This window comes from Eriocheir sinensis, chromosome 52, assembly GCF_024679095.1.
Source record: "Eriocheir sinensis breed Jianghai 21 chromosome 52, ASM2467909v1, whole genome shotgun sequence".
In the NCBI taxonomy this organism is placed as follows: Eukaryota; Metazoa; Arthropoda; class Malacostraca; order Decapoda; family Varunidae; genus Eriocheir; species Eriocheir sinensis.
Window position 1 is genome coordinate 8,137,543 of NC_066560.1, and position 21,364 is coordinate 8,158,906.

At 42.7% G+C, this 21,364-nt stretch overlaps 1 protein-coding gene across 3 annotated transcripts in view; it reads left to right on the plus strand.

Moving 5' to 3' along the window:
* LOC126983025 (ALK tyrosine kinase receptor-like) overlaps positions 1-21,364 on the plus strand; it is a 294,044-nt gene that overhangs the window by 264,269 nt on the left and 8,411 nt on the right. For all 3 annotated transcript variants that reach the window (XM_050835449.1, XM_050835446.1, XM_050835447.1), the window contains 4 exons: positions 715-909; positions 9,430-9,620; positions 13,223-13,324; positions 19,680-19,905. In XM_050835449.1, the coding sequence (XP_050691406.1) occupies positions 715-909; positions 9,430-9,620; positions 13,223-13,324; positions 19,680-19,905 (714 nt within the window). The remainder of the gene's footprint in view (positions 1-714; positions 910-9,429; positions 9,621-13,222; positions 13,325-19,679; positions 19,906-21,364) is intronic.

A 21,364-nucleotide genomic window follows, 5' to 3' on the forward strand; every position in this document is an offset into this window, starting at 1 on the left:
ATCTTCTGCTTCTTCCTTCCATCTTTATCTCCTCTCCTCCACACACAGACGAATAAAAAGACTCATCTCCATCCTAACATTATCTTACATCTTTTACACTTTCCCCCTCTTCTTTTTCTTCCCCCTCCTTCATCCTGCTCTCGTTTTTCTCTCTTCTTCTCCACACACGGACGTTCCTCATCATCTTTTCAATATCTTCCACCTTATTCACTTTCTTTCTCTGTTTCTTCTCCCTCTCATCTTTCCATCTCCTCCTCCTCATAAATTTCCATCTTCTTCCTCTGTTTCTTCTTCTCCTTCTAATCTATATATCTTCTCCTCCACATAATTTGCCACCTTATTTCTCTTTTTCATCCACTCATATTCCCTCTTCCCTCCTCCACACACTTCTTCCCTCACACAAGTCTCATCTCTTTCTGCTTTCCCATCTTCTTTCTCTTCTTTCCATTCCGTCATCTTAACCTCACTCGTCTCTCTCTCTCTCCACCCTCTCAGACTCTTATGGAGATGTCGTAGAACTAGTCTCATCTCTTCCTTCTTTCCCATCTTCTTCCTCTTCTTCTTTCTATTCCGTCATCTTAACCTCACTCGTCTCTGTCTCCATTCTCTCAGACGCTTCAGGAGATGTCGAATAACTAGTCTCATCTATTCCTTCTATCCCATCTTCCTCTTTTTCTCCCCCCTCTTATCTTCTCGCCTCTTCTCCCCTCACAGACACTGCCGGAGATGTCGAGCAATCAGGCTGAGATGGACTTCCTGATGGAGGCACTGATCATGTCCAAGTTCGCTCACCCCAACATCGTCCACTTCATCGGCGTGTGTTTCGACAAGCTCCCGCGCTTCATCGTGCTCGAGCTGCTCTCTGGCGGCGACCTGAAGAGCTTCCTGCGCGAGGCGAGACCCAAGCCGGTAAGAACAAGGAAGGGAGGGAGGAAGAGTGAGGAAGGAAGAGGAGGGATTGGGAAGGTGAGTAAAGGAGAGGGGTAGTGAGAAAGGGAGAGAAACAGGGAAAAAGAGAGAGAGAGAGAGAGAGAGAGAGAGAGAGAGAGAGAGAAACTCTAGTGAGAAAAAGTTAAAGGGTTTAAGCGATAGATAGAGAGAGAGAGAGAGAGAGAGAGAGAGAGAGAGAGAGAGAGAGAATAACCCTTTAAGAATTCTCGTTACAACTTGTTTTTATTATTTCACTCGAGAATGTGTTCCACCTTTATAGATCCTCCTCCTCCTCCTCCTCCTCCTCCTCCTCCTCCTCCTCTTCCTCCTCCTCCTCCTCTGCTTCCTCTTCTGTCAATATTTCTTATCAGATTCAATTTCATTCTCATCTTTAGATATTGTCCTCACTTTTCAATACAGCTTCCTCCTCCTCCTCCTCCTCCTCCTCCTCCTCCTCCTCCTCCTCCTCCTCCTTCTCCTGTCTATTTCCTCTCCTGTCATCCCCTTCGTACTCCACCTTCATGCCTCCTCTTCTCTTCCTTTTTCCTCCTCCTCCTCCTCCTCCTCCTCCTCCTCCTCCTCCTCCTCCTCCTCCTCCTCCTCCTCCTCCTCCTCCTATTCACTCTTCCTCTTACCTCATTCTCCTTCACTGCTTTCCTCTTTTCCTCTCTCCACTTCTTCACTTCTCTCTCCATTTCTCTCCTTTCTCTTTATTTCTCTCCTCTCTCATTCATTTCTCTCCCCCTTCCTCTCTTTCTCCCTTTTCTTTCTCTACTCTCTCCTTCACCCCTCTCTCTTATTTTTCTCCTCTCTTTCATTCACTTTCCTTTCTTTCCTTTCCTCTTCCTCTCTCCCTCTTTCTTCCTTTTCTTTCTCTCCTCTCCCTTTATCTCTCTCTTCTCATTCCCCCTCCTCCTCCTCCTCCTTCTCCTCTCTTTATTCCTCTCCTCCCTCTCATTCGCATCCCTCTCTCCATTCCTCTTCGCCTTCCCCCTCTCCCTCTTTCTTCCTAGTCTTTCTCTCCTCTCCCTTTCTCTCTCCTCCATCCCTCCTCCTCCTCCTCCTCCTCCTCCTCCTCCTCCTTTTACTTCACCCTCCTCATTCCATTCCTCTCGGCAAACACACTTAATATTTAAAGGTGTGTGTTTGTGTGTGTGTGTGTGTGTGTGTGTGTGTGTGTGTGTGTGTGTGTGTGTTCGGTTAATGGAGGTCATATACGCGTAACGACCGTCTACCGCCCATTACCTGTTGAAGTTTCCCCTCCTAACATGCCCCCCCCCTCCCCCTCCCTCCTTCCCCTCCCTCCATCCCTCCCTCTGTTCTTTCTCTTTCCCTTCCTTCCTCTCACTTTCACTCTCTATTCATTATCTCTTCTTTCTTTCCCCTCTTTTTCCCTCCCCCTCTCCACCCCTCCTTCCCCTCCCTCCACCCCTCCCCCTCTGTTCCTTCTTTCTCCCTTGCTTCCTCTCTCTTTCCCTCTCTATTCATTTTCTCTCCCTCCTTTTTCCTCTCTCTCCCTTTCCATCTACCATCGTTTTATCTTCTCCCTTCTCTCTTTCCTTTCCTCCCTCCCTCCCTTACCCACTCCCTTTTTTTCCCTCCCCCTTCCCTTCCCTCTTTATTCTTTCTCTTTCTCCTATTTTCCCTCTTTATTTTGCCTCCCTCTTTTCCCTCCCTTTCTATTCTCTTTCTTTCTCTTCTCCCTCCCTTCCCCTCCTTCCCTCCCCTTACCATCTCTTTCCTTTATGTCTCTTCTTTTTCCTTCTCTATTTCTTTTCCTTTCCCTTTCTTCCCTCCTCATTGTCTGTCTCTTTCTCTTTTCCCCTTCCTTCTTCTTCCCTTCCTTCTCTCTTTCTCTCTTTCTTCTCCCTCCCTTCCCTTTTTTTACCCTCCCTTCCCCTCTTGTCTTCCCTTCCATCCTCTTTCCCTCTCTTTTTTCTTTCCTTTCTTCTTTCCCTTCCCATTATTCTCTTTCTCTTCTCCCTTCCTTCCTTCCTCTCTTCCTCCCTATTTTCCTCCATACTCTTACCATTTTTCTTCTCCCTTTCTCCCTTTTTACCCCTCTCTCCCTTCCTCTTTTCTTTTCTCTTCTTCCCTCTATTCAACATCCTCTCCCTCTTTCTTCTCCCTCTTATTCCCCTCTTCCTTCCATCCCTTTCCTCTTCTTTCCCTAATAAGAGGAGATAGGATGAGTGGCGCAGTGGTTGTGGTTTTGACTTGTGGTACTTAGGGCAAGGGTTCGAATCCCGTCCTCACCTTGAATTTAAAGCTTACCTGTGTTGACCTTTGATGAGCCGCTTTAACCTTCTCACCTGATGAAGCAGAATCCTTATTTTATTTTATTTGTTTTGTCACCCTCCCTTCCTGTTCCTTCCTTCCCCTTCTTTCTCTTCTTCATTCTCCCTTTCCTTCTTTCATTTTTCTTTTCTTTATTTTTTTGCTTCTTTTTGTCACCTCTCTTTCTGTTCCTTCCTTTCCCTTCTTTCTCCTCTTCATTCTTCCTTTCCTTCTTTCCTTTTTCTTTTCTTTTTTCGTTTCTTCTTGTCTCCTCTCTTCCTGCTCCTTCTTTTCCCTTCTTCTTTCTCCTCCATTCTTCCTTCCCTCCTTCACTTTCTCTTCCCTCTGTGCTCGTTTCTCTCCTTCACTTCCTCCTTCCTCCTTTTCCCTGTACTCTCTCCTCCATATATTCTTCTCTCTCTCTTTCTCACTTCCTTTTCCTCTTTTTCCTCTTGATTTCTTTTCCCCTTTGCTATATTTTCCTTTTCCTCCTCTCCTTCACCTTTCCTTTCTCCTTTACTTCCTTTCCTCACTTTTTCCATATTCCTCACTCCACTGTACTTTTTTTTTCCCTTCATTCTTCCTTCGCGACTTCCTCCTGTCTTTTTCCTTTCTTCTTTCTTTCCTTCTTTCTTTCTTCCCTCTTCAGTCCATCCAATTTTCTTCATCCCGTCCCTGAAAAGAAAAAAAATTTGTATCAATCTTCTTTCTCTCAAAAATTGCATCGTTTCATTTTTTCTTTTTGCTTTCCTCCTCCGCCTGATTCTAATCCTCCTCCTCCTCCTCCTCTTCTTCCTCCTCATCCTTCTTATACGACTTTTTTTCAATTTTTCAGTATTTTCCTCTCGATTTCTTTCTCTTCACTTCAGCATTATCGCATTCCTTCCCTCCATCCTTGTTCTTTTTTATTCTTTTTTTCTCTCCCTCATCATCTCCTTCCCCTAACAAGCATAAGTTTTACCTCCGTCTAGAATTCCTTCATTAAGAGTTGCTGCCGACACACACACACACACACACACACACACACACACACACACTCACTCTCTCTCTCTCTCTCTCTCTCTCTCTCTCTCTCTCTCTCTCTCTCTCTCTCTCTCTCTCTCTCTCTCTCTCTCTCTCTCTCTCTCTCTCTCTCTCTCTCTCTCTCTCTCTCTCTCTCTCTCTCTCTCTCTCTCTCTCTCTCTCTCTCTCCTTCTCCAGGTGTACTCCCGTCAGGTGTAAGCTCCCCCTAATTAGTTGGAACGTTCACCTGAGCCTCACCTGCGATCATTAGCTAGCTTCCTTACCTGCGGGTGTGTGTGTGTGTGTGTGTGTGTGTGTGTGTGTGTGTGTGTGCAACGTGATGAGAAAATTTTGGAAAGCGAAAGAAACTAGAAATAAGCAAAAAGAATAAAAAACATACCTCGGAACACCATAACGATGATCATAATAATAATAATGATAATAACAATAATAATAATAATAACAACAACAACAATAAAGTTCGTAAATGATAAAACTAAGACTAGATATATTTCTTCCACAATTAGAAGTACTCCATCGATACCCGTAATCATCTGTATTCATCTCTTTATTTATTTATTTATTTATTATCTTTTTTTTTCTAATGTTTTCGACTAAGGGCAAAGGTGCGTCTCATCCTTTAGGTCAATGGCGTTCCCGGGGCATCGTTTCTGGACCTGGAATGGAAAAGTGCGAGAAAATGTGGGAATGGTGAGGAGGAGGAGGAGGAGGAGGAGGAGGAGAAGGAGGAGGAGGAGGAGGAGGAGGAGGAGGAGTGAATGATAGTGTAGTTTGTGTGAATACCTAATGAAAAATGTGTGAGAGAGAGAGAGAGAGAGAGAGAGAGAGAGAGAGAGAGAGAAAACACCACCTCATGATATTTTTCCTTCTCCCTTTTCCTTCTTTTCTTCCTTTTTCCCTTTCCTCTATCTCTCTTTCCTCCTTCGTTTCTTCTCCATCCTCTGCTTCCCTCATTTGTTTGTGTTTCTTTCTTTTCTTCCTTCTCTCTCTCCTTGCAATCTCTCTCCGTCTGTCTGTCTTTCTTTTCACGCTCCCTCTTCCATCCTCTGCCATCTTTCCCATCTCTTCCCTTCACTTCCTCCTCCTCCTCCTCCTCCTCCTCCTCGTGCCCTTCAGCGTCGCTCCCCCCGTTGGGCAGCCCCGCCGTGGGATCAAGAATATTGGCGAAGTGTTTTTGATCTGCATACGAATGATGTATATTATCGGCAACATCATCGTGAGACTCAGGCTTGATGGTCTGGGGGCGTGCATGTGGCGGGCGGGCGGCCATTAGAAAGAGAGATAGAGAGAGGGAAGGAGAGGGAGAGAGTGTGTGGGTGTGGGTGTGGGTGTGTATGTGCGTGCGTGCGCTGGACAGTGAAAAATACAGGGACAGTCATTGCAGTAGATTATAGGAGGCGGAAAGGGTTTTAGTGGTAATGGTGGTGATGGTGATGGTGATGGCGGCGGTGAGGAGGAGAATGGGCCAGAAACAGCAATAGTAATGGAGGATGGATGGGAATGGTGACAGGGAATGAGGTGGGAAACGACAGCCACACAAATAGCTTTATAGAGGAGGGGGAAAGGGGGAAAGAGGGAATGAATGGAAAGGGGATGACAGGGAGAGGATAAGAGTGAAGGGGGAGTTGATAGGTAAGGGAGAATGAAAGGGGGGAAGGGGGAACGAGGGAATGAATGGAATGGGGAATGGCGGAGAGAGGATAAGAGTGAAGGGGGAGTTGATAGGTAAGGGAGAATGAAAGGGGTCAAGGAAGGGAGTAATGGGGAAGTTATAGAGAAGAGGGAAGGGGGAAAGAGGGAATGATAGAAATGGGGGGAATGGCAGGGAGAGGATAAGAGGGAAGGGGGAGTTAATAGGTAAGGGAAAAGGAAAGGGGGGAAGGAAGGGAGTAAAGGGAAAGGGGGAAGGGAATGGGAGAGAATGAGAGGGAGAGAATAAAAGTGAAGGGGAAGTTGATAGTTAAGGGAGAATAAAGGGAGGAAGAAAGGCAGTAATGGGTGAGAATGGGAGAGAATGGGAGGGAGAGAATAAAAGTGAAGGGAAGTTGATAGTTAAGGGAGAATGAAGGGAGAAAGAAAATGAGTAATGGGTGAAGGGGAGATGAGAGAAAGTGTAGATAACAGGAAGATAATGAAAGGGAAAGGAAGTAAGAGAAATAGGGGAGAACATGAGCGAGAGAACAAGAGTGAAAGGGGAGTTTAAATTTAATGGAGAATGAAAGGGAAAAGAAAGGGGGAAGAGAGAAGAGGCGGATAACAGAAAGATAATGAAAGGGAAAGGGATGTTAATAGGGAGAATGGGAATAGAGGGAGAAGGGGAAGATGAAAGAGAGGGAAAGGAAAATGAGTTAGCAGGGATGAGGATGAAGAGAGAGAGGAGATAAGAGAGAAGGAGGAGGAAGAGGGTGATGGAAGGAGGAGAAGGAGGATGGGGGGAGGGGGTGATGATAGATGTGGCGGCGTGGATGAGAGGATGAGGTCGTGTGTGTGTGTGTGTGTGTGTGTGTGTGTGTGTGTGTGTGTGTGTGTGTGTGTGTGTGTGTGTGTGTGTGTGTGATGGATGAGTTGCGTTGAATATAGCCACCCACTGTAGTGTGATTAATGAGATGAGGCACACACACACACACACACACACACACACAGGAGCAGAGAGAAGGAGGGAAACAGCTCGACAAATATAGATAGATAGATAGATATAGATTGTTAGGTAGAGATAAATAGATAGATAGATAGATAGGTAGATAGATAAACAAAAAAGTAAGGCAAATGGAGAGCGAGGTAACGAAGAGAGAGAGAGAGAGAGAGAGAGAATTAAGCATAATGGCGTTGGTGGGCAGATTCTAATCACGAGGAAGATTCCATTCGCCTTTCTCTGTTCTTTCTCCCTTTTTTCCGCATTTTCTGGTGGTCGATCTTCTTTTTGTTTTTGTTTTGATTTTTCTTTTAATCTCAAGAAAAACATCCGCGGCATTTTTATTTCACCAAACTCAACTATTCTTTTTTTTTCTCACTCATATTTATTTTATTTTCTCTTCCCTCACTTTCTCTTCTCTTTCCCTCTCTCTATGCGTGTATATTTTTCTGTCATTCAATTCCATTTCTTTCCCTTCCTTCCTTTGCCCAGTCTTCCCTTTTTTTCATTTCTTTTATTTTATTTATATTTTCTAATGTTTTTTTTTTTTTGGGGGGGGGTGTTCTTTACTAATATGATCTTCCCTGTTCTTCTCTTCCTCATATTTCTACTCATGTCATTCTCATATCCTCAACTATTTTTCTCTCATTTATTTTCTTTTTCTTCCTTTTTTCTTCTCCCCTTCCCACTCTCCCCCTTTCTCCTCCTCTCGTCATTCAATTCCATTTCTTCCCTTTCCCTCCTCTGTCCAATCTCTTCTTCATTCATTTTTTTCTAACATTTTTTGCTCTTTGCTTTTCTTAAACAAACTGCATTTTCTATCTGTTCCCTTCTTCTTCTCCATCTCTATATATTCCTCCTTCCGTCTCATTCCATTCCAGTTCTTTCCCTTCCCTTCTTCGTCCAGTCTCTTCTTTATTCCTTTCTTTTATCTATGGTTTCTGATATTATTTTTTGTTTACTTTCTTCAAATAACACAATCTTCCTGTTCACTCGCTCACCTGTCCATGACCTCACCTGTGCTGGGAAGACGCGGAATTACCTGGAAACTGCCGTGGGTTTTTCCCTTAATTAGAAAGCAGGTGTCCTTTATTGCAGGTGAACTCAAATAGACGCCCTACCATTCCTGTTATGAGATTCTTGTGTGTGTGTGTGTGTGTGTGTGTGTGGGCAAGATATTGAAAAATGAAATCCAATTTTGAGTTTTCCTTCTTTATCCAGTTTTATATACCTTTGCGCTCTCTCTCTCTCTCTCTCTCTCTCTCTCTCTCTCTCTCTCTCTCTCTCTCTCTCTCTCTCTCTCTCTCTCTCTCTCTCTCTCTCTCTCTCTCTCTCTCTCTCTCTCTCTCTCTCTCTCTCTCTCTCTCTCTCTCTCTCTCTCTCTCTCTCTCTCTCTCTCTCTCTCTCTCTCTCTCTCTCTAAAACAAATTGCCTGCCTTCCACATCTTCCTCTCCGTTTCTCTCCACCAATTTTATTTTTCCAGGCAGAAACTAAGAAAAATAAAATAAAATAAAAATGAAATAAAGAAAAATAAAGGAATAAGAAAAATGAGAGAACAGAAAATAAGTAATCCCTCAACCTCCTCCTCTTCCTCCTCCTCCTCCTCCTCCTCCTCCTCCTCCTCCTCCTCATAATCCTCATCTCTTCTCTGCTCCGTCCCAGTTCTCATTTCATCATCATTATCGTCTTCCTCTTTAATTCCAGATCCTTTTCTTTCTCCTTCTCATTTCGTCTTTCCCCTTCTTTTCATCCTCATCATCTCATATCATTCTTCTGTTTCTCGTCTTCATCTTTCTTCTCATATCTCTTCTCCTCATGTCATATTTAATCCTTTTTCTCCTTCATACCGTCATTCTACTTCCTTTCTTTCTCTTCAATCTCATATTTCTTCTCCTCAATCTCATCTTTCGCTCTCTCTCACATCAATTTTCTCCATTTCATCAACATCTTCCGTCTTCTCTTATGATCTTTCTTTCTTCTCCATATCTTCAGCTTTTCCTTCTGCGTTCCCCTTTCGTCTTTCCCCTCCTCCTCCTTCTTTTCCTCCTCACTATTCTTCTTTTTTTATCATATCTACCCACACCTATTATCTTTTTTCTCTTCTCCCATCCTCAGCTCTCTTCTCTTCTCATACCATCTTTCTCCATCTCCCAATCCTCAGCTTCCTCTTTTTCATGTTAACTTTCTCCTCTTGCTCCTCCTTATCATTCTTCTCCTTTTCATCATCTTTCGCCTTCTCATATCTTCTTTTTTCCGTCTCCCTCTTCTCAGCCGTTTCTCTTTATCTCTCGTCTTTTTCCTCTCCCTCCTCCTCATCTTTCTCCTTCCCATCACCATCTTTCTCCTCCTCCTCTTGTTCCTTCTCACCATTCTCCATCTTATATTATCTCTTTCCTCCTCAACCTCATCTTTCTCATTATAATATCGCGTTTCTCTTTCTCATGGTCACCCTTCTCCTCATATCATCTTTTTACCTTCTCATTTTCAGTTTTTACCTCATCTTTCTCAACCTCCTTATTCTAGTCTTCATCTCCTCTTCACCATGCTCCCTCTGCCTCTCCCTCAGGATCGCCCTTCGGCCCTAACGATGCGCGACCTTCTATCGTGTGCGACGGACGTGGCGAAGGGCTGCGAGTACCTGGAGGGGAACCACTTCATCCACCGGGACATCGCGGCGCGGAACTGTCTCCTCACCACGAAGGGTCCTGGAAGGGTGGTCAAGATCGCGGACTTCGGGATGGCCAGAGATATTTACAGGTGAGAGAGAGAGAGAGAGAGAGAGAGAGAGAGAGAGAGAGAGAGAGAGAGAGAGAGTGTGTGTGTGTGTCTTTCTTTTTGTTCTGTTTCCCCTCCCCCCCTCGCCTACATTGAATACCTTTTATGCTCTTCTCTCTCTCTCTCTCTCTCTCTCTCTCTCTCTCTCTCTCTCTCTCTCTCTCTCTCTCTCTCTCTCTCTCTCTCTCTCTCTCTCTCTCTCTCTCTCTCTCTCTCTCTCTCTCGGGATCATTGCAATTTCTTACTCAGCGGTTATTTTCGTTCTTTTTCCTGCAATCTTATCTCCATTTCTCTCTTTTTTCCTTCCTCCCTCTCTCCCTCTCCCCCTCTCTTTCTTTCTTTCCCTCTCTCCCTCTCTCCTTCTCTCCCTCTTTCTTTCTCTCTATTTCTTTACATTTTTTGTGGTGATTTGATTTGAGTTTCTTTTTCTTTTTTTATTGTTTTCTTGGATTTCAACTGAGAATTGTTTTCATTTCCCGTCCTCTGTTTCTTTTTCGTGTCATTTTTCATGTTCTTTCTTTTTTTTTCTCTTATTTTCTTTTTTCTTTTTTCTGGTCTTCTTTTTCATTTAATTCTTTTTACTCGTTTTATACTAAATTTTATACTAAATTGTTCGATTCTTTGTCCTTATTATTATTATTATTATTATTATTATTATTATTATTATTATTATTATTATTATTATTATTATTATTATTATTATTATTATTACTATTTTTTTATTATTATTATTATCATTGTTATTATTATCTTCCTCCTCCTCCTCCTCCTCGGATCACGTCAGCAAACGTCACTAATTGGCTATAATTTGTTTACCTCTCGGTGGACGGCACACACACACACACACACATTCTCTCTCTCTCTCTCTCTCTCTCTCTCTCTCTCTCTCTCTCTCTCTCTCTCTCTCTCTCTCTCTCTCTCTCTCTCTCTCTCTCTCTCTCTCTCTCTGTGTGTGTGTGTGTGTGAGAGAGAGAGAGAGAGAGAGAGAGAGAGAGAGAATCTCCGATATCGGGGCAACTGCGTTTTTTTTTATCTTCTCTTTTGTGTGATATTGAGTGTGTATAATCATTTTCCCTCTCTTTCTCTCTCTCTCTCTCTCTCTCTCTCTCTCTCTCTCTCTCTCTCTCTCTCTCTCTCTCTCTCTCTCTCTCTCTCTCTCTCTCTCTCTCTCTCTCTCTCTCCGCCTCATCCTTTTATCTCGCAAATTTTTACTTTCTAAAACTTGACACGGCTGGAGGAGGATAATGAGAGAGAGAGAGAGAGATGGGGAACAAAGACTTGAAAAGGAAGCCGAATGATGTCTGTCGATGATTGAGAATTAAGGGAACAAGAGAGTATATATCCTGGATTAGAGAGAGAGAGAGAGAGAGAGAGAGAGAGTTTCGCAATCCCGAGTTTTATATATATATCTTTCACCTTGACACTTACGAATCAAAAGTTAAATGAAATAATAAAAAAAATACATGCATTAGTGAAGTTGGAAAGCCATTTGTCACAAAGAAGAATAAAAAGTGAAGGAAATGTTTCAAAGCCGTCCCATAAATTAACCTCCAAACGCAGCGGAGTGAAAATGGAACGGAAGGAAAAAAAAAAAAAAACTCCCGCTCATCTGCACAAATGTAATGAATGACGATGACGCGGAGATGAGAATTTTACGCGAAAGAGATAGAATAGTGATACGTATATATATTAAGCCTTTTACTATTTTTATTGTTATTATTATTATTATAGGAGGGGGATAAGGTAGAGTGGGAGGAGTGTTGATATGTTACCTGTTAGGCAGCTTCCCAACACCTGAGACGCAGAGAAAATGTAAGAGATGAGGAAGAAGGAAAAAATAGGACGAAAAAACATAGAAGATTATTATTATTATTATTGTTATTATTGTTATAGGAGAAGCAGGTAGAGAGTGAGGAGTGAGGATTATATATAAGTTACCTGTTCATCAGTCCACGAACACCTGAGACCCCGAGAAAGTGAAAGTGTAAGCGATGTGAGAAGAGAAACAGAGGACGAGAGAATATAGAAGATTATTATTATTATTATTATTATTATTATTATTATTATTATTATTATTATTATTATTATAGGAGGAGAAGCAGGTAGAAAGGGAGTGCTAATTCTATATAAATTACCTGGTAAGAAGCTTCCAAACACCTGAGTGCGCCGAGAAAGAGAAAGTGAAATTTAAAGCGATAGGAGAGAAGGAAAATGAGAGCGAAAGAATATAGAAGATTAAGGAAACGGAGCGACGGAGGGTTAGAGTAATAAATATGTTAAAATACACAATAAACAAGTAAATAAATAAATAATCAGCCCCCAAAAGAAGAAAAGAAGACAACAGGAAAAATGAAATAAATGAAAGTGATCGAAAAAAAAGATGGGAAAATGAGAAAAATATTAAAGAATTGAAATTAAATATAAGAAGAAACGGAGACGGGAAAATAAGGTGAAGGAAGGCAAAGAAGGAAAATAGACATAACAGAAAAAATGGAATAGACGGAAGAATAGAAAAAAAAAGATGGGAAAAGAAGGAAATATTAAAGAATGCCAAACAAGGAAGGAAGAACGAAGAGTAAGGAAGAAAGCAATAGACTAGAAGTTAAAGAAAGAGGAAGAGGGAGGAATGGACAAAAAGGAAGGAGAGGGGAAGGAAAAGACAAAAAAGAAGAGAGAGGAGGAGTGAAGCAAAACGAGAGAGAGAGAGAGAGAGAAGAAAAGTCAACACAGGGATGATGCTTTAATAATCCAATGGCCTCTAAACCGCTCCTCCTCCTCCTCCTCCTCCTCCTCCTCCTCCTCCTCCTCCTCCTCCTCCTCTTCTTCTGCTTTCCGCCTCAACATCCTCCTCCTCTCTCTCTCTCTCTCTCTCTCTCTCTCTCTCTCTCTCTCTCTCTCTCTCTCTCTCTCTCTCTCTCTCTCTCTCTCTCTCTCTCTCTCTCTCTCTCTCTCTCTCTCTCTCTCTCTCTCTCTCTCTCTCTCTCTCTCTCTCTCTCTCTCTCTCTCTCTCTCTCTCTCTCTCTCTCTCTCTCTTTGTGTGTGTTGGGGAGAGAGTAAAGTGAAGAGAGAGAGAGAGTTATTGATTCTTTATGTCTATCCAGTATGTCAGTGTGTTTACCCCCGGGATGTTATGACTCTCTCTCTCTCTCTCTCTCTCTCTCTCTCTCTCTCTCTCTCTCTCTCTCTCTCTCTCTCTCTCTCTCTCTCTCTCTCTCTCTCTCTCTCTCTCTCTCTCTCTCTCTCTCTCTCTCTCTAAAATCTTTTCTCTAAATTTGTCTTTCCCTTCCCTTCACCTCAAATTTTTAGCCCAGTATTTTAAATCCTCCTCCTCCTCTTCCTACTCGTCCTCCTCCTCCTCTTCTTCTTCCTCCTCCTTCTATCTTCCCTCTCGCCTTTCTCTTTTATCTCTCTTTTCCTCCTCCTCCTTCTCCAATACGTTTTATCCTCCGACTATCGCCATTACCATCCTTACCATCCCCACAACACCATTACTACCGCTACTACTACTACTACTACTACTACTATTACTATTACCTCTACCACCACCACCTCACCCCAGTTCACCCTTTTCTCTCTCCCCCCAGAAATGACTACTATAGGAAAGGCGGGAAGGCGATGCTGCCCGTCAAGTGGATGCCCCCTGAAGCCTTCCTGGACGGGATTTTCACTTCCAAGACAGACGTGTGGTGAGTGCTCTTTCTTCTGCTGCTGTTGTTGTTGTTGTTGTTGTTTCGTCTTGTTATTTTTTTGTTTTGTTTTGTTTTGTTTCTTACCAACTTTGTGATTCCCTGTTCTCGTTTTCTTCTTTTTTTTTTCTCTTGTTTATTTATCATGTTTTTTGGCTGTCTTTTTTTTTTGTTTGTTTGTGTTCTTCGTATCTTTTTTTTTTCTTACTGGTACTTCCTCTTTTTTCTACTTCATCATCTTTTTTTTTGTTCTTGTTCGTCATCTTCTTCTTCTTCTTCTTCTTCTGCTTCTTCTTCTTTTTAGTTTTTTTGTATTTTTCCATTGTTTTTTTTTGTTGTTGTTGTTTTGTTCCTTCATGTTCTGGTTTTCTTGTTTTTTTTCGTTTTTATTTTCTTTTATCTTTGTTTCTTTGTGGTTCTTTGTTTTCGTCCGTTGTCTTGCTTTTTAGTTTGATCTGTTTTCTGTGATTATTATTTTTTTTCCTTTTCTATACTACTACTACTACTACTACTACTACGACTACTACTACTACTACTACTGCTACTACGACTACTATTACTACTACTACTACTACAACTACTACTACCTACTACTACTACTACTACTACTACTACTACTACTACTACTACTACCTACTACTACTACTGTTGCTTCTTCTCTTTCTCCTCTTCTTCTTCTCCTTCTTTTTCCTCTTCTTCTTCTTCTTCTTCTTCTTCCTCTTCTTAATTTCTTGTGTCTTGAAGAGTAATGACATGAAGCCATAATATTAATGGCCTGCAATTTTTTTTTCCTCTCTCTCTCTCTCTCTCTCTCTCTCTCTCTCTCTCTCTCTCTCTCTCTCTCTCTCTCTCTCTCTCTCTCTCTCTCTCTCTCTCTCTCTCTCTCTCTCTCTCTCTCTCTCTCTCTCTCTCTCTCTCTCTCTCTCTCTCTCTCTCTCTCTCTCTCTCTCTCTCTCTCTCTCTCTCGGGGTTGAGCTCGCTAACAAAGACACGTATATCCCACGCGAGAAAAATCTATTTAGCGTGAGAGAGAGAGAGAGAGGAAATGACAAGGAGTTGAAGGCCAGTCTCCCTTGTGTCTGTTGCGTGTCCCGAGAGAGAGAGAGAAACACACACACACACACACACACACACAGATCTCATTGTCTTGAAAAACTGATGAAAGAAAGGACAGAACGAGACAAGGAGACAGACAGACAGACAGACACAGACAAACAGACAGGCAGAGAGAGAGAGAGAGAGAGAGAGAGAGAGAGAGAACACTTTACACTAATAACGAAGAGAAAATTCCGCAGAGTTATTTCTTTGTGTTAAATATTTTTCTTTGTTTTCTTTCTTGTTTTTCAAATGTTAACTAATATCTTTTGGGGATCTTTATTGAAGTATTGTAGTGTGTGGTCAATTATTCATTCGCTCAACCAATAGTTCTTCTTTTCTTCTTTTTCTTCATTAACATTTTTTGGTTATCAGTTTTTCTTTTTTTTCTTCATATATTAATTTGCCTGGTTTTTTTTTTTTTCTATCCTAGCTCTTTTTTTATATTCCTTTTATTTCTTTATTTCTTTATATGTCTATTTTTTTTTCCTTTGCCTTATTTTTCTCTTCATTTTTTTCTTTTTTTCCCTTTTGTCTGTTTCTTTTGGTATCGAATTCATGTTTTTTTTTAATATATATTTTCTTATCTCCTTCTCGCCTTCCTCCCCCTCCTTCTCGTCCTCGTCCTCCTCCTCCTCCTCCTATTGCTTTTTGCTCCCCTCTTTGTCCCCTTTTTCCTCCTTAAGTAAACCACCTCTTTCCCCCCTGCTTCCTTCATCCTTTATCCAATCCTTTCATCCTCTTCCGCACTTTCTCCTCCCATCATCTTCCATACTAATCCTCTTTTCCGTTCTGCCTCATCTATCCCATCATCCCCCTCCCTCTAATCCCTTCCATTCTTGGCTCCCTTCCCTTCTTACCTTCCCTAGAATTCAATATACCTACCCTTTTTCCTCTCCTTTTCCTATGCCTCTTCTTTTTTTTTTCTTCCTCTTTCATCCATTTCTTCCTCTTCTTCCATGCTTTACATTCTCCTCTTCTTCTACCCTCGTTCTGTCCCTCCCTTTTCTTACCTTCCCTAGAATTCAATATACCTTCCCCTTCCTCCTTTATTCTATGCCTTTTCTAGTTTTTTTTTCTTCCTCTTTCCTTCATTTCTTTGCCTTCTTCCTCTCCTTCTGTCCTCCTCCTCGGTACCTCTCCTTTCTTTCCTTTCTTACCTTCCCTAGAATTCAATATACCTAGCCTTTCCTCGTTTTTCTATACCTCTTCTTGTTGTTTTTTCTTCCTCTTTCCTTCATTTCTTTCTCTTCTTCCATATTTTACATTCTCCTCCCCTTATGTCCTCTTCCTCGGTACTTCTCCTTTCTTACCTTCCGTAGATTTCTATATCCCTAATTTTTACCTCCTTTTCCTCGGTTTCTTTTAGTTTTCTTCCTCCTCTTCCCTTCATTACTTCCTTCTCTTCCATAGTTTACATTCTCCTCCCATTCCCTCCTCTTTCTCGGTCCCTCCCCCTTCTTTACCTCCCTTCTCCTACCTCTCTTTTAGCTTTCTTCCTCCTCTTTCCTCCATTATTTCTTGTTCTTCCATACTATATATTCTTTTACCCTTTCAGTCCCTTTCCTCTTCCTCCCCGTGGCCGAAATATGACCGTCTAATATTTGGCGGAACGGTCAAAAGCAGAACATTAGATTTTGGTTCGAATTGACATATAGCGGTATTTATTTGAAGTCACCAGACAGCAAATGGTCGAGTGGGTGAATCTGTCTCTCTGTCTCTCAACTGTGTCATCCTTCGTCAAAGTTTGCTGGCCTTGGAATCCCTTGTGTGTGTTTGCCTCGAGTGTTCAACAAAGGGAGGTCAAAGGCTCCTCCTCCACGCTCACGTCACCAATCACGTCCCTTCAAAGTAACCAAGAAACTCAAGCAGAATTTCATGAGTTCCACCGTCTAGAGACACACACAAGGCTTTCCACGAACAAGTAACTCTCTCTCTCTCTCTTAATGAGTGATACAGAGCATTGGGACAGCATGACAGCCCCACCGCTCGCTCCTTAGGTTAAAACGAAATAAAGAAAGAGGGAGAGAGAGGTGAGAGGTGATAGGTGGCCAGGTAACGTTATGAGTGATATGAAGGAAACCAAGGTATCGAATATTAAGAACAACTGGATATTCTGACAGCGATCCATCCCACCGTTTTGCTGCTTAGGTTAAAACGAAGTAAAGAGAGAGAGGTGATAGGGGAGGAGGTAGCGTTATGAGCGATATGAGTGGTGTGGAGGAAACCGAAGTATCAAACAGGAAACACAACTGAATATTCTTACAACTATCCATCCCACCGTTTTGCTGCTTAGGTTAAAACGAAGTAAAGAGAGAGAGGTGATAGGCGAGTAGGTAGCGTTATGAGCGATATGAGTGGTGTGGAGGAAACCGAAGTATCAAATAGGAAACACAACTCAAAATTCTTACAACTATCCATCCCACCGTTTTGCTGCTTAGGTTAAAACGAAGTAAAGAGAGAGAGGTGATAGGCGAGTAGGTAGCGTTATGAGCGATATGAGTGGTGTGGAGGAAACCGAAGTATCAAACAGGAAACACAACTGAATATTCTTACAACTATCCACCCCATCTCTCGCTTCTTGGGTTAAAACGAAGTAAATACCGTTAGTAGAGTTAGTAGACAGCTGGACAGGTAGCATTACAGTTGGTATTCGCAAACGCTCCCGCCTCTCACGATTTCCACAGGCCGAAAGAGAGATTCATCGGGTTCTTATGAGTGTTTTCTTAGGTTCATGGTACAGAAGCTTCGTCAGACTACCACCTCGGCGCCAAATGACCCAGCAGTTGCGGCGCCAAGATGAACGCTCCAATAATAAATCACTCTACCACCACGGTCACAAAACTACCACTGGATATGCCCACAACTCCCACGAAAGCCTTGTCAAATAATTATGTGAGCTGGTACGCTGAAATGTTGAAGAATGTGGCCCCAAGCAGAAGTGGAGGGAAGGAAACAGAGGGAGTGTCAACCATCAAACAGAAAATTTAAGTCTGTCATTAAAAGAAATACGAGTAATAACCCAAATTGGACCTCGTGGGAGTGATTGCCAACTCTTTAATTAAATAGTATCGAACATGAAATAAAATAAAAATTGCTACTATAGTTTTTTTTAATTATTAGTTTCATTTTTGTTGTATGATGTGATTACAATCGAATCAGCGTCGTTTATCCTTTAGTTAATGTGCAATAGAGGTTTTAATATCGAGCCGTTGTGTTATGTATCTATCGTTTGTTGTGTAGACGCGGGCTTTTTTTTTATTAATGTTTGTTTTTTGTGTGCCCTTGAACTGTCTCCTTTGCTGTAAAAAAAAAAAAAAAAAAAAGACCAGTTAAATTACAACGAATAATTACGTAACAAATAAAAATCCGATGATCACGTGACTGGGAGCTTTTTTTTCCGTCTTTTTTTTTTCTTTTTTTCTCATTTTACTCTTCAACCCCATTCACTACCATTCATCTCCTTCCACTCTCTCCCTTCCACCCCATCCATCCACTCACCCTCCCACCATATCCTCTAGACCTCTTCCCCTTCCACTCCCCCTTCCACCCAGTCCACTACAATATCCTCCCCTTCCACTCTCCCTTCCTCCTCTTTCACTCCCCATTCCACCCCATCCACTACAATATCCTTCCCTTCCACTCTCCCTTCCTCCTCTTTCACTCCCCTTTCCACCGCATCCACTACAATATCCTCCTATTCCACTCTCCCCCTTCCTCCTCTTTCACTTCCACTTCCACCCCATCCACTACAATATCCTCCCCTTCCACTCTCTCCCTTCCTCCTCTTTCACTCCCCTTTCCACCCCATCCACTACAATATCCTCCCCTTCCACTCTCTCCCTTCCTCCTCTTTCACTCCCCTTTCCACCGCATCCACTACAATATCCTCCTATTCCACTCTCTCCCTTCCTCCTCTTTCCCTCCCCTTTCCACCCCATCCACTACAATATCCTCCCCTTCCACTCTCTCCCTTCCTCCTCTTTCCTCCTTTTCACCCATCCCATGAGTATCCCTCCTTCTCTCCCTTCCTCCCCATCCAATTTTATCCTTTAACTTTTCACTACCCTATCCTCCCTTCCCTCCCCTCCTTCCATTTCCCTCCATCCATCTCCATTTCCAAACCTTTCCCTTTATTGTCCCATTTCTTCCCCTCTATGTCTCCCCTTTACCGCGTTTAGTTCCTTTCCTCCTTTCCTTTTTTTCCGTTTCCTCTTTTCCTCTTTCCTTTCTCTTCTCTTTTCACATCGTTCGTCTTCTTACGCTTTCCCTTTCCTTTTTCCCTTCCCCTTCCTCTTTCTTTCCTTCCCCTTCTTTTTTCACCTTTTCCTCTTTCTCTTCCCCTTTCCCTTCTATTTTCTTTTATTTTCACTTTTCATCTCTTCTAGCTCCTCCCCTTTCCTCTTTTCCTTCCTCCTCTTTTTCCTTTCCCTTTCCATCTCTTCCTCTTCCTTCTCTTCTTCCTTTCCTTTTCCACCTCCTCCTCTTCCGCTTTCCCTTCCCTTTTTTCCCTTTCCCTCCCTTCTTTTTCCTTGCCCTCCCTTTTCCACCTCTTTTTCTTCCTACTTCCCTTTTCCCTTTTCCTCATCCTCTTCCTTTTCCTTTAATTTCCCCTTCCATCTCTTCCTCTAGCTCCTCCCCTTCCCCTTTTTTCCTCTTCCTCTTCCTCCTGTTCATTCTTTCCCTTTCCATCCTTTCCTCTTTCCCTTCCTCCTCTTCTCATGCCCTTCCACCTCTTCCTCTTCCGCTCTCCCTTCCCTTTATTCCTTTTTTACCTTGCCGTGTCTGTGTGAATTCCTGGACAAAGGTGTCGGTTGCCTAATCCTCTTACACACCGCTTCTATTTTAGCCCGATGCATATATTCATTTTTCATTCTTCAGTTTCATTTTATTTATAAATTTTTATTTTTTTTTACCCCGAGCGAGTATTATACAAATCTGTTTTTCCGTTCCTGGCAGCTTATTTTACTTGTTTTTATTTTTTTTTCTTTGTTCCTCTCTTTTTTTCTTTTTCTGTCTTTTTTTATCTCTCATCCACCACCACCGCCACTCACTTCAATCCACTCTAACACCACTAACAACACACACACACACACACACACACACAGCTCAAAAATATTAAAATGGAGATGTTTTTAGAGGCAGGACATTGTAAACACGACTATAATCTTTAAACTAACACACATCGCTATTTTTTACACATCATCATCACCATCATCACCTTCCCCAACCTAACCCGGCGTATCCTTCACTCCTTCAGGTCCTTCGGCGTCCTGCTATGGGAGGTGATGTCCTTGGGTTATATGCCGTACCCGGGGAGGGGGAACCAGGAGGTGATGCAGCTGGTCACGAACGGGGGGCGCCTCGAACCCCCGACCAACTGCCCCTCACCCGTCTACCGCATCATGACCCAGTGTTGGCACCCCATACCCGACGAGCGGCCCACGTTCACCACCATCCTGGAACGCCTGGGCTACTGCATACAGGTAAGGACAGGTGTAAAGGAGGCCAGGTGTAAGGGTGGACAGGTGTATGTGCATAGGTGTAAGGGAAAACAGGTGTAAGGGGTATGAACGGGTTTAATTAAAGGGTGATAAGGACAGGTGTAAGGAATGATAAAGACAGGTATTAGGAGTGATAAGGACAGGTATGAACAGGTGTAGGGGGTGATGTGGGCAGGTGGATTTAAGGTGAGGATAAGTGGATGAAAGTGCAAGTGAATGGGTGAGAGCTGAGTGAGTTTCGAGAAGGGTATGATTGAAGAGCTGATAACATTACTCAGGTGTGCGGGGTGAGGGCAGGTAAGGAAAGTAAAGGTGGGTGACGGGGAGAAAGAGCAAAGAGTGAAAGTTAAGAGTGAGAGTGGTTGAAGAAGAAGGACAGAGATGGTGATGCCGTAACGGGATGTAACAAGTGAAAAAGGAAAGGTTGGTGATGTTGAAAGGTGGAGAATTAAAGGAAAAGGGAAAGAGAAAGGATGGTAATGCAGAGGACTGGAGAGAGAATGAGAGAAAGAGAAAAAAGGAATAAATAACGCAACACGAAAAGGACAAAAGAATATTAAAAGATGTGGAGAGAGAGAGAGAGAGAGAGAGAGAGAGAGAGAGAGAGAGAGAGAGAGAGAGAGAGAGAGAATGCCTCGCCAACTATATTATCACGTATATATTTTCTCTTTTTTTACTTTCCTTTCTCCTCCACTGAAGGCTCCCGGCGAGGTCAGGTATTTCCTTCCAGAGCTCCTTCTTGCGCTTCTTTGTTTGCCTTTTCTTAAGAATTTTCTCGGCCTTTTGTCCCTCGTATTAACTTATTAACCGGTCAACCTACATTTTCCTTTCGCTATCGTTTTTTTTTTTATATATATATTTTTTTTTCGTTCCCGCTAAAAATTGGGGAGAACGTAATAGTATTCTCAAGATAGATCGGCTCTCTTAATTATGGGTTGTTGTTTTTATCGTGTAGGCGGGTAAGGGTTCATTAGTATAGCTGTGCCTCGCTAATTAGGTGACTAGTGACGTTGATTACTTGCGAGGAGAATGTTTTAGGCACCTTTCTCATCATAGGCCTGTGTGTGTGTGTGTGTGTGTGTGTGTGTGTGTGTGAGTGTTGGGGGTATGCGATTCCTAGTACACACACACACACACACACACACACACACACACACACACACGTTTCAATTATCCACCTCTGTAGGGCGCCCGACCCCCATCAAGGCTTATGGAGTCAGTGACAGCGTAATTAGGTCAGCGAGGAGACGGGGAGGGAGGGAGGGAGGAAGAGAGGGAGAGAAGGAACAGGCTTAGAAAAAAATACCCCTTTTCCCTTCTTCCTCTTTACCCACCCCACCCCACCCCTCTTCTTAAATAGGCTACGCTGATAGATACATAATTAGATGCGAGAGGACCAATTAAGAAATGTTTGTAGCATCATCAGTAACTTTCTGGGGTG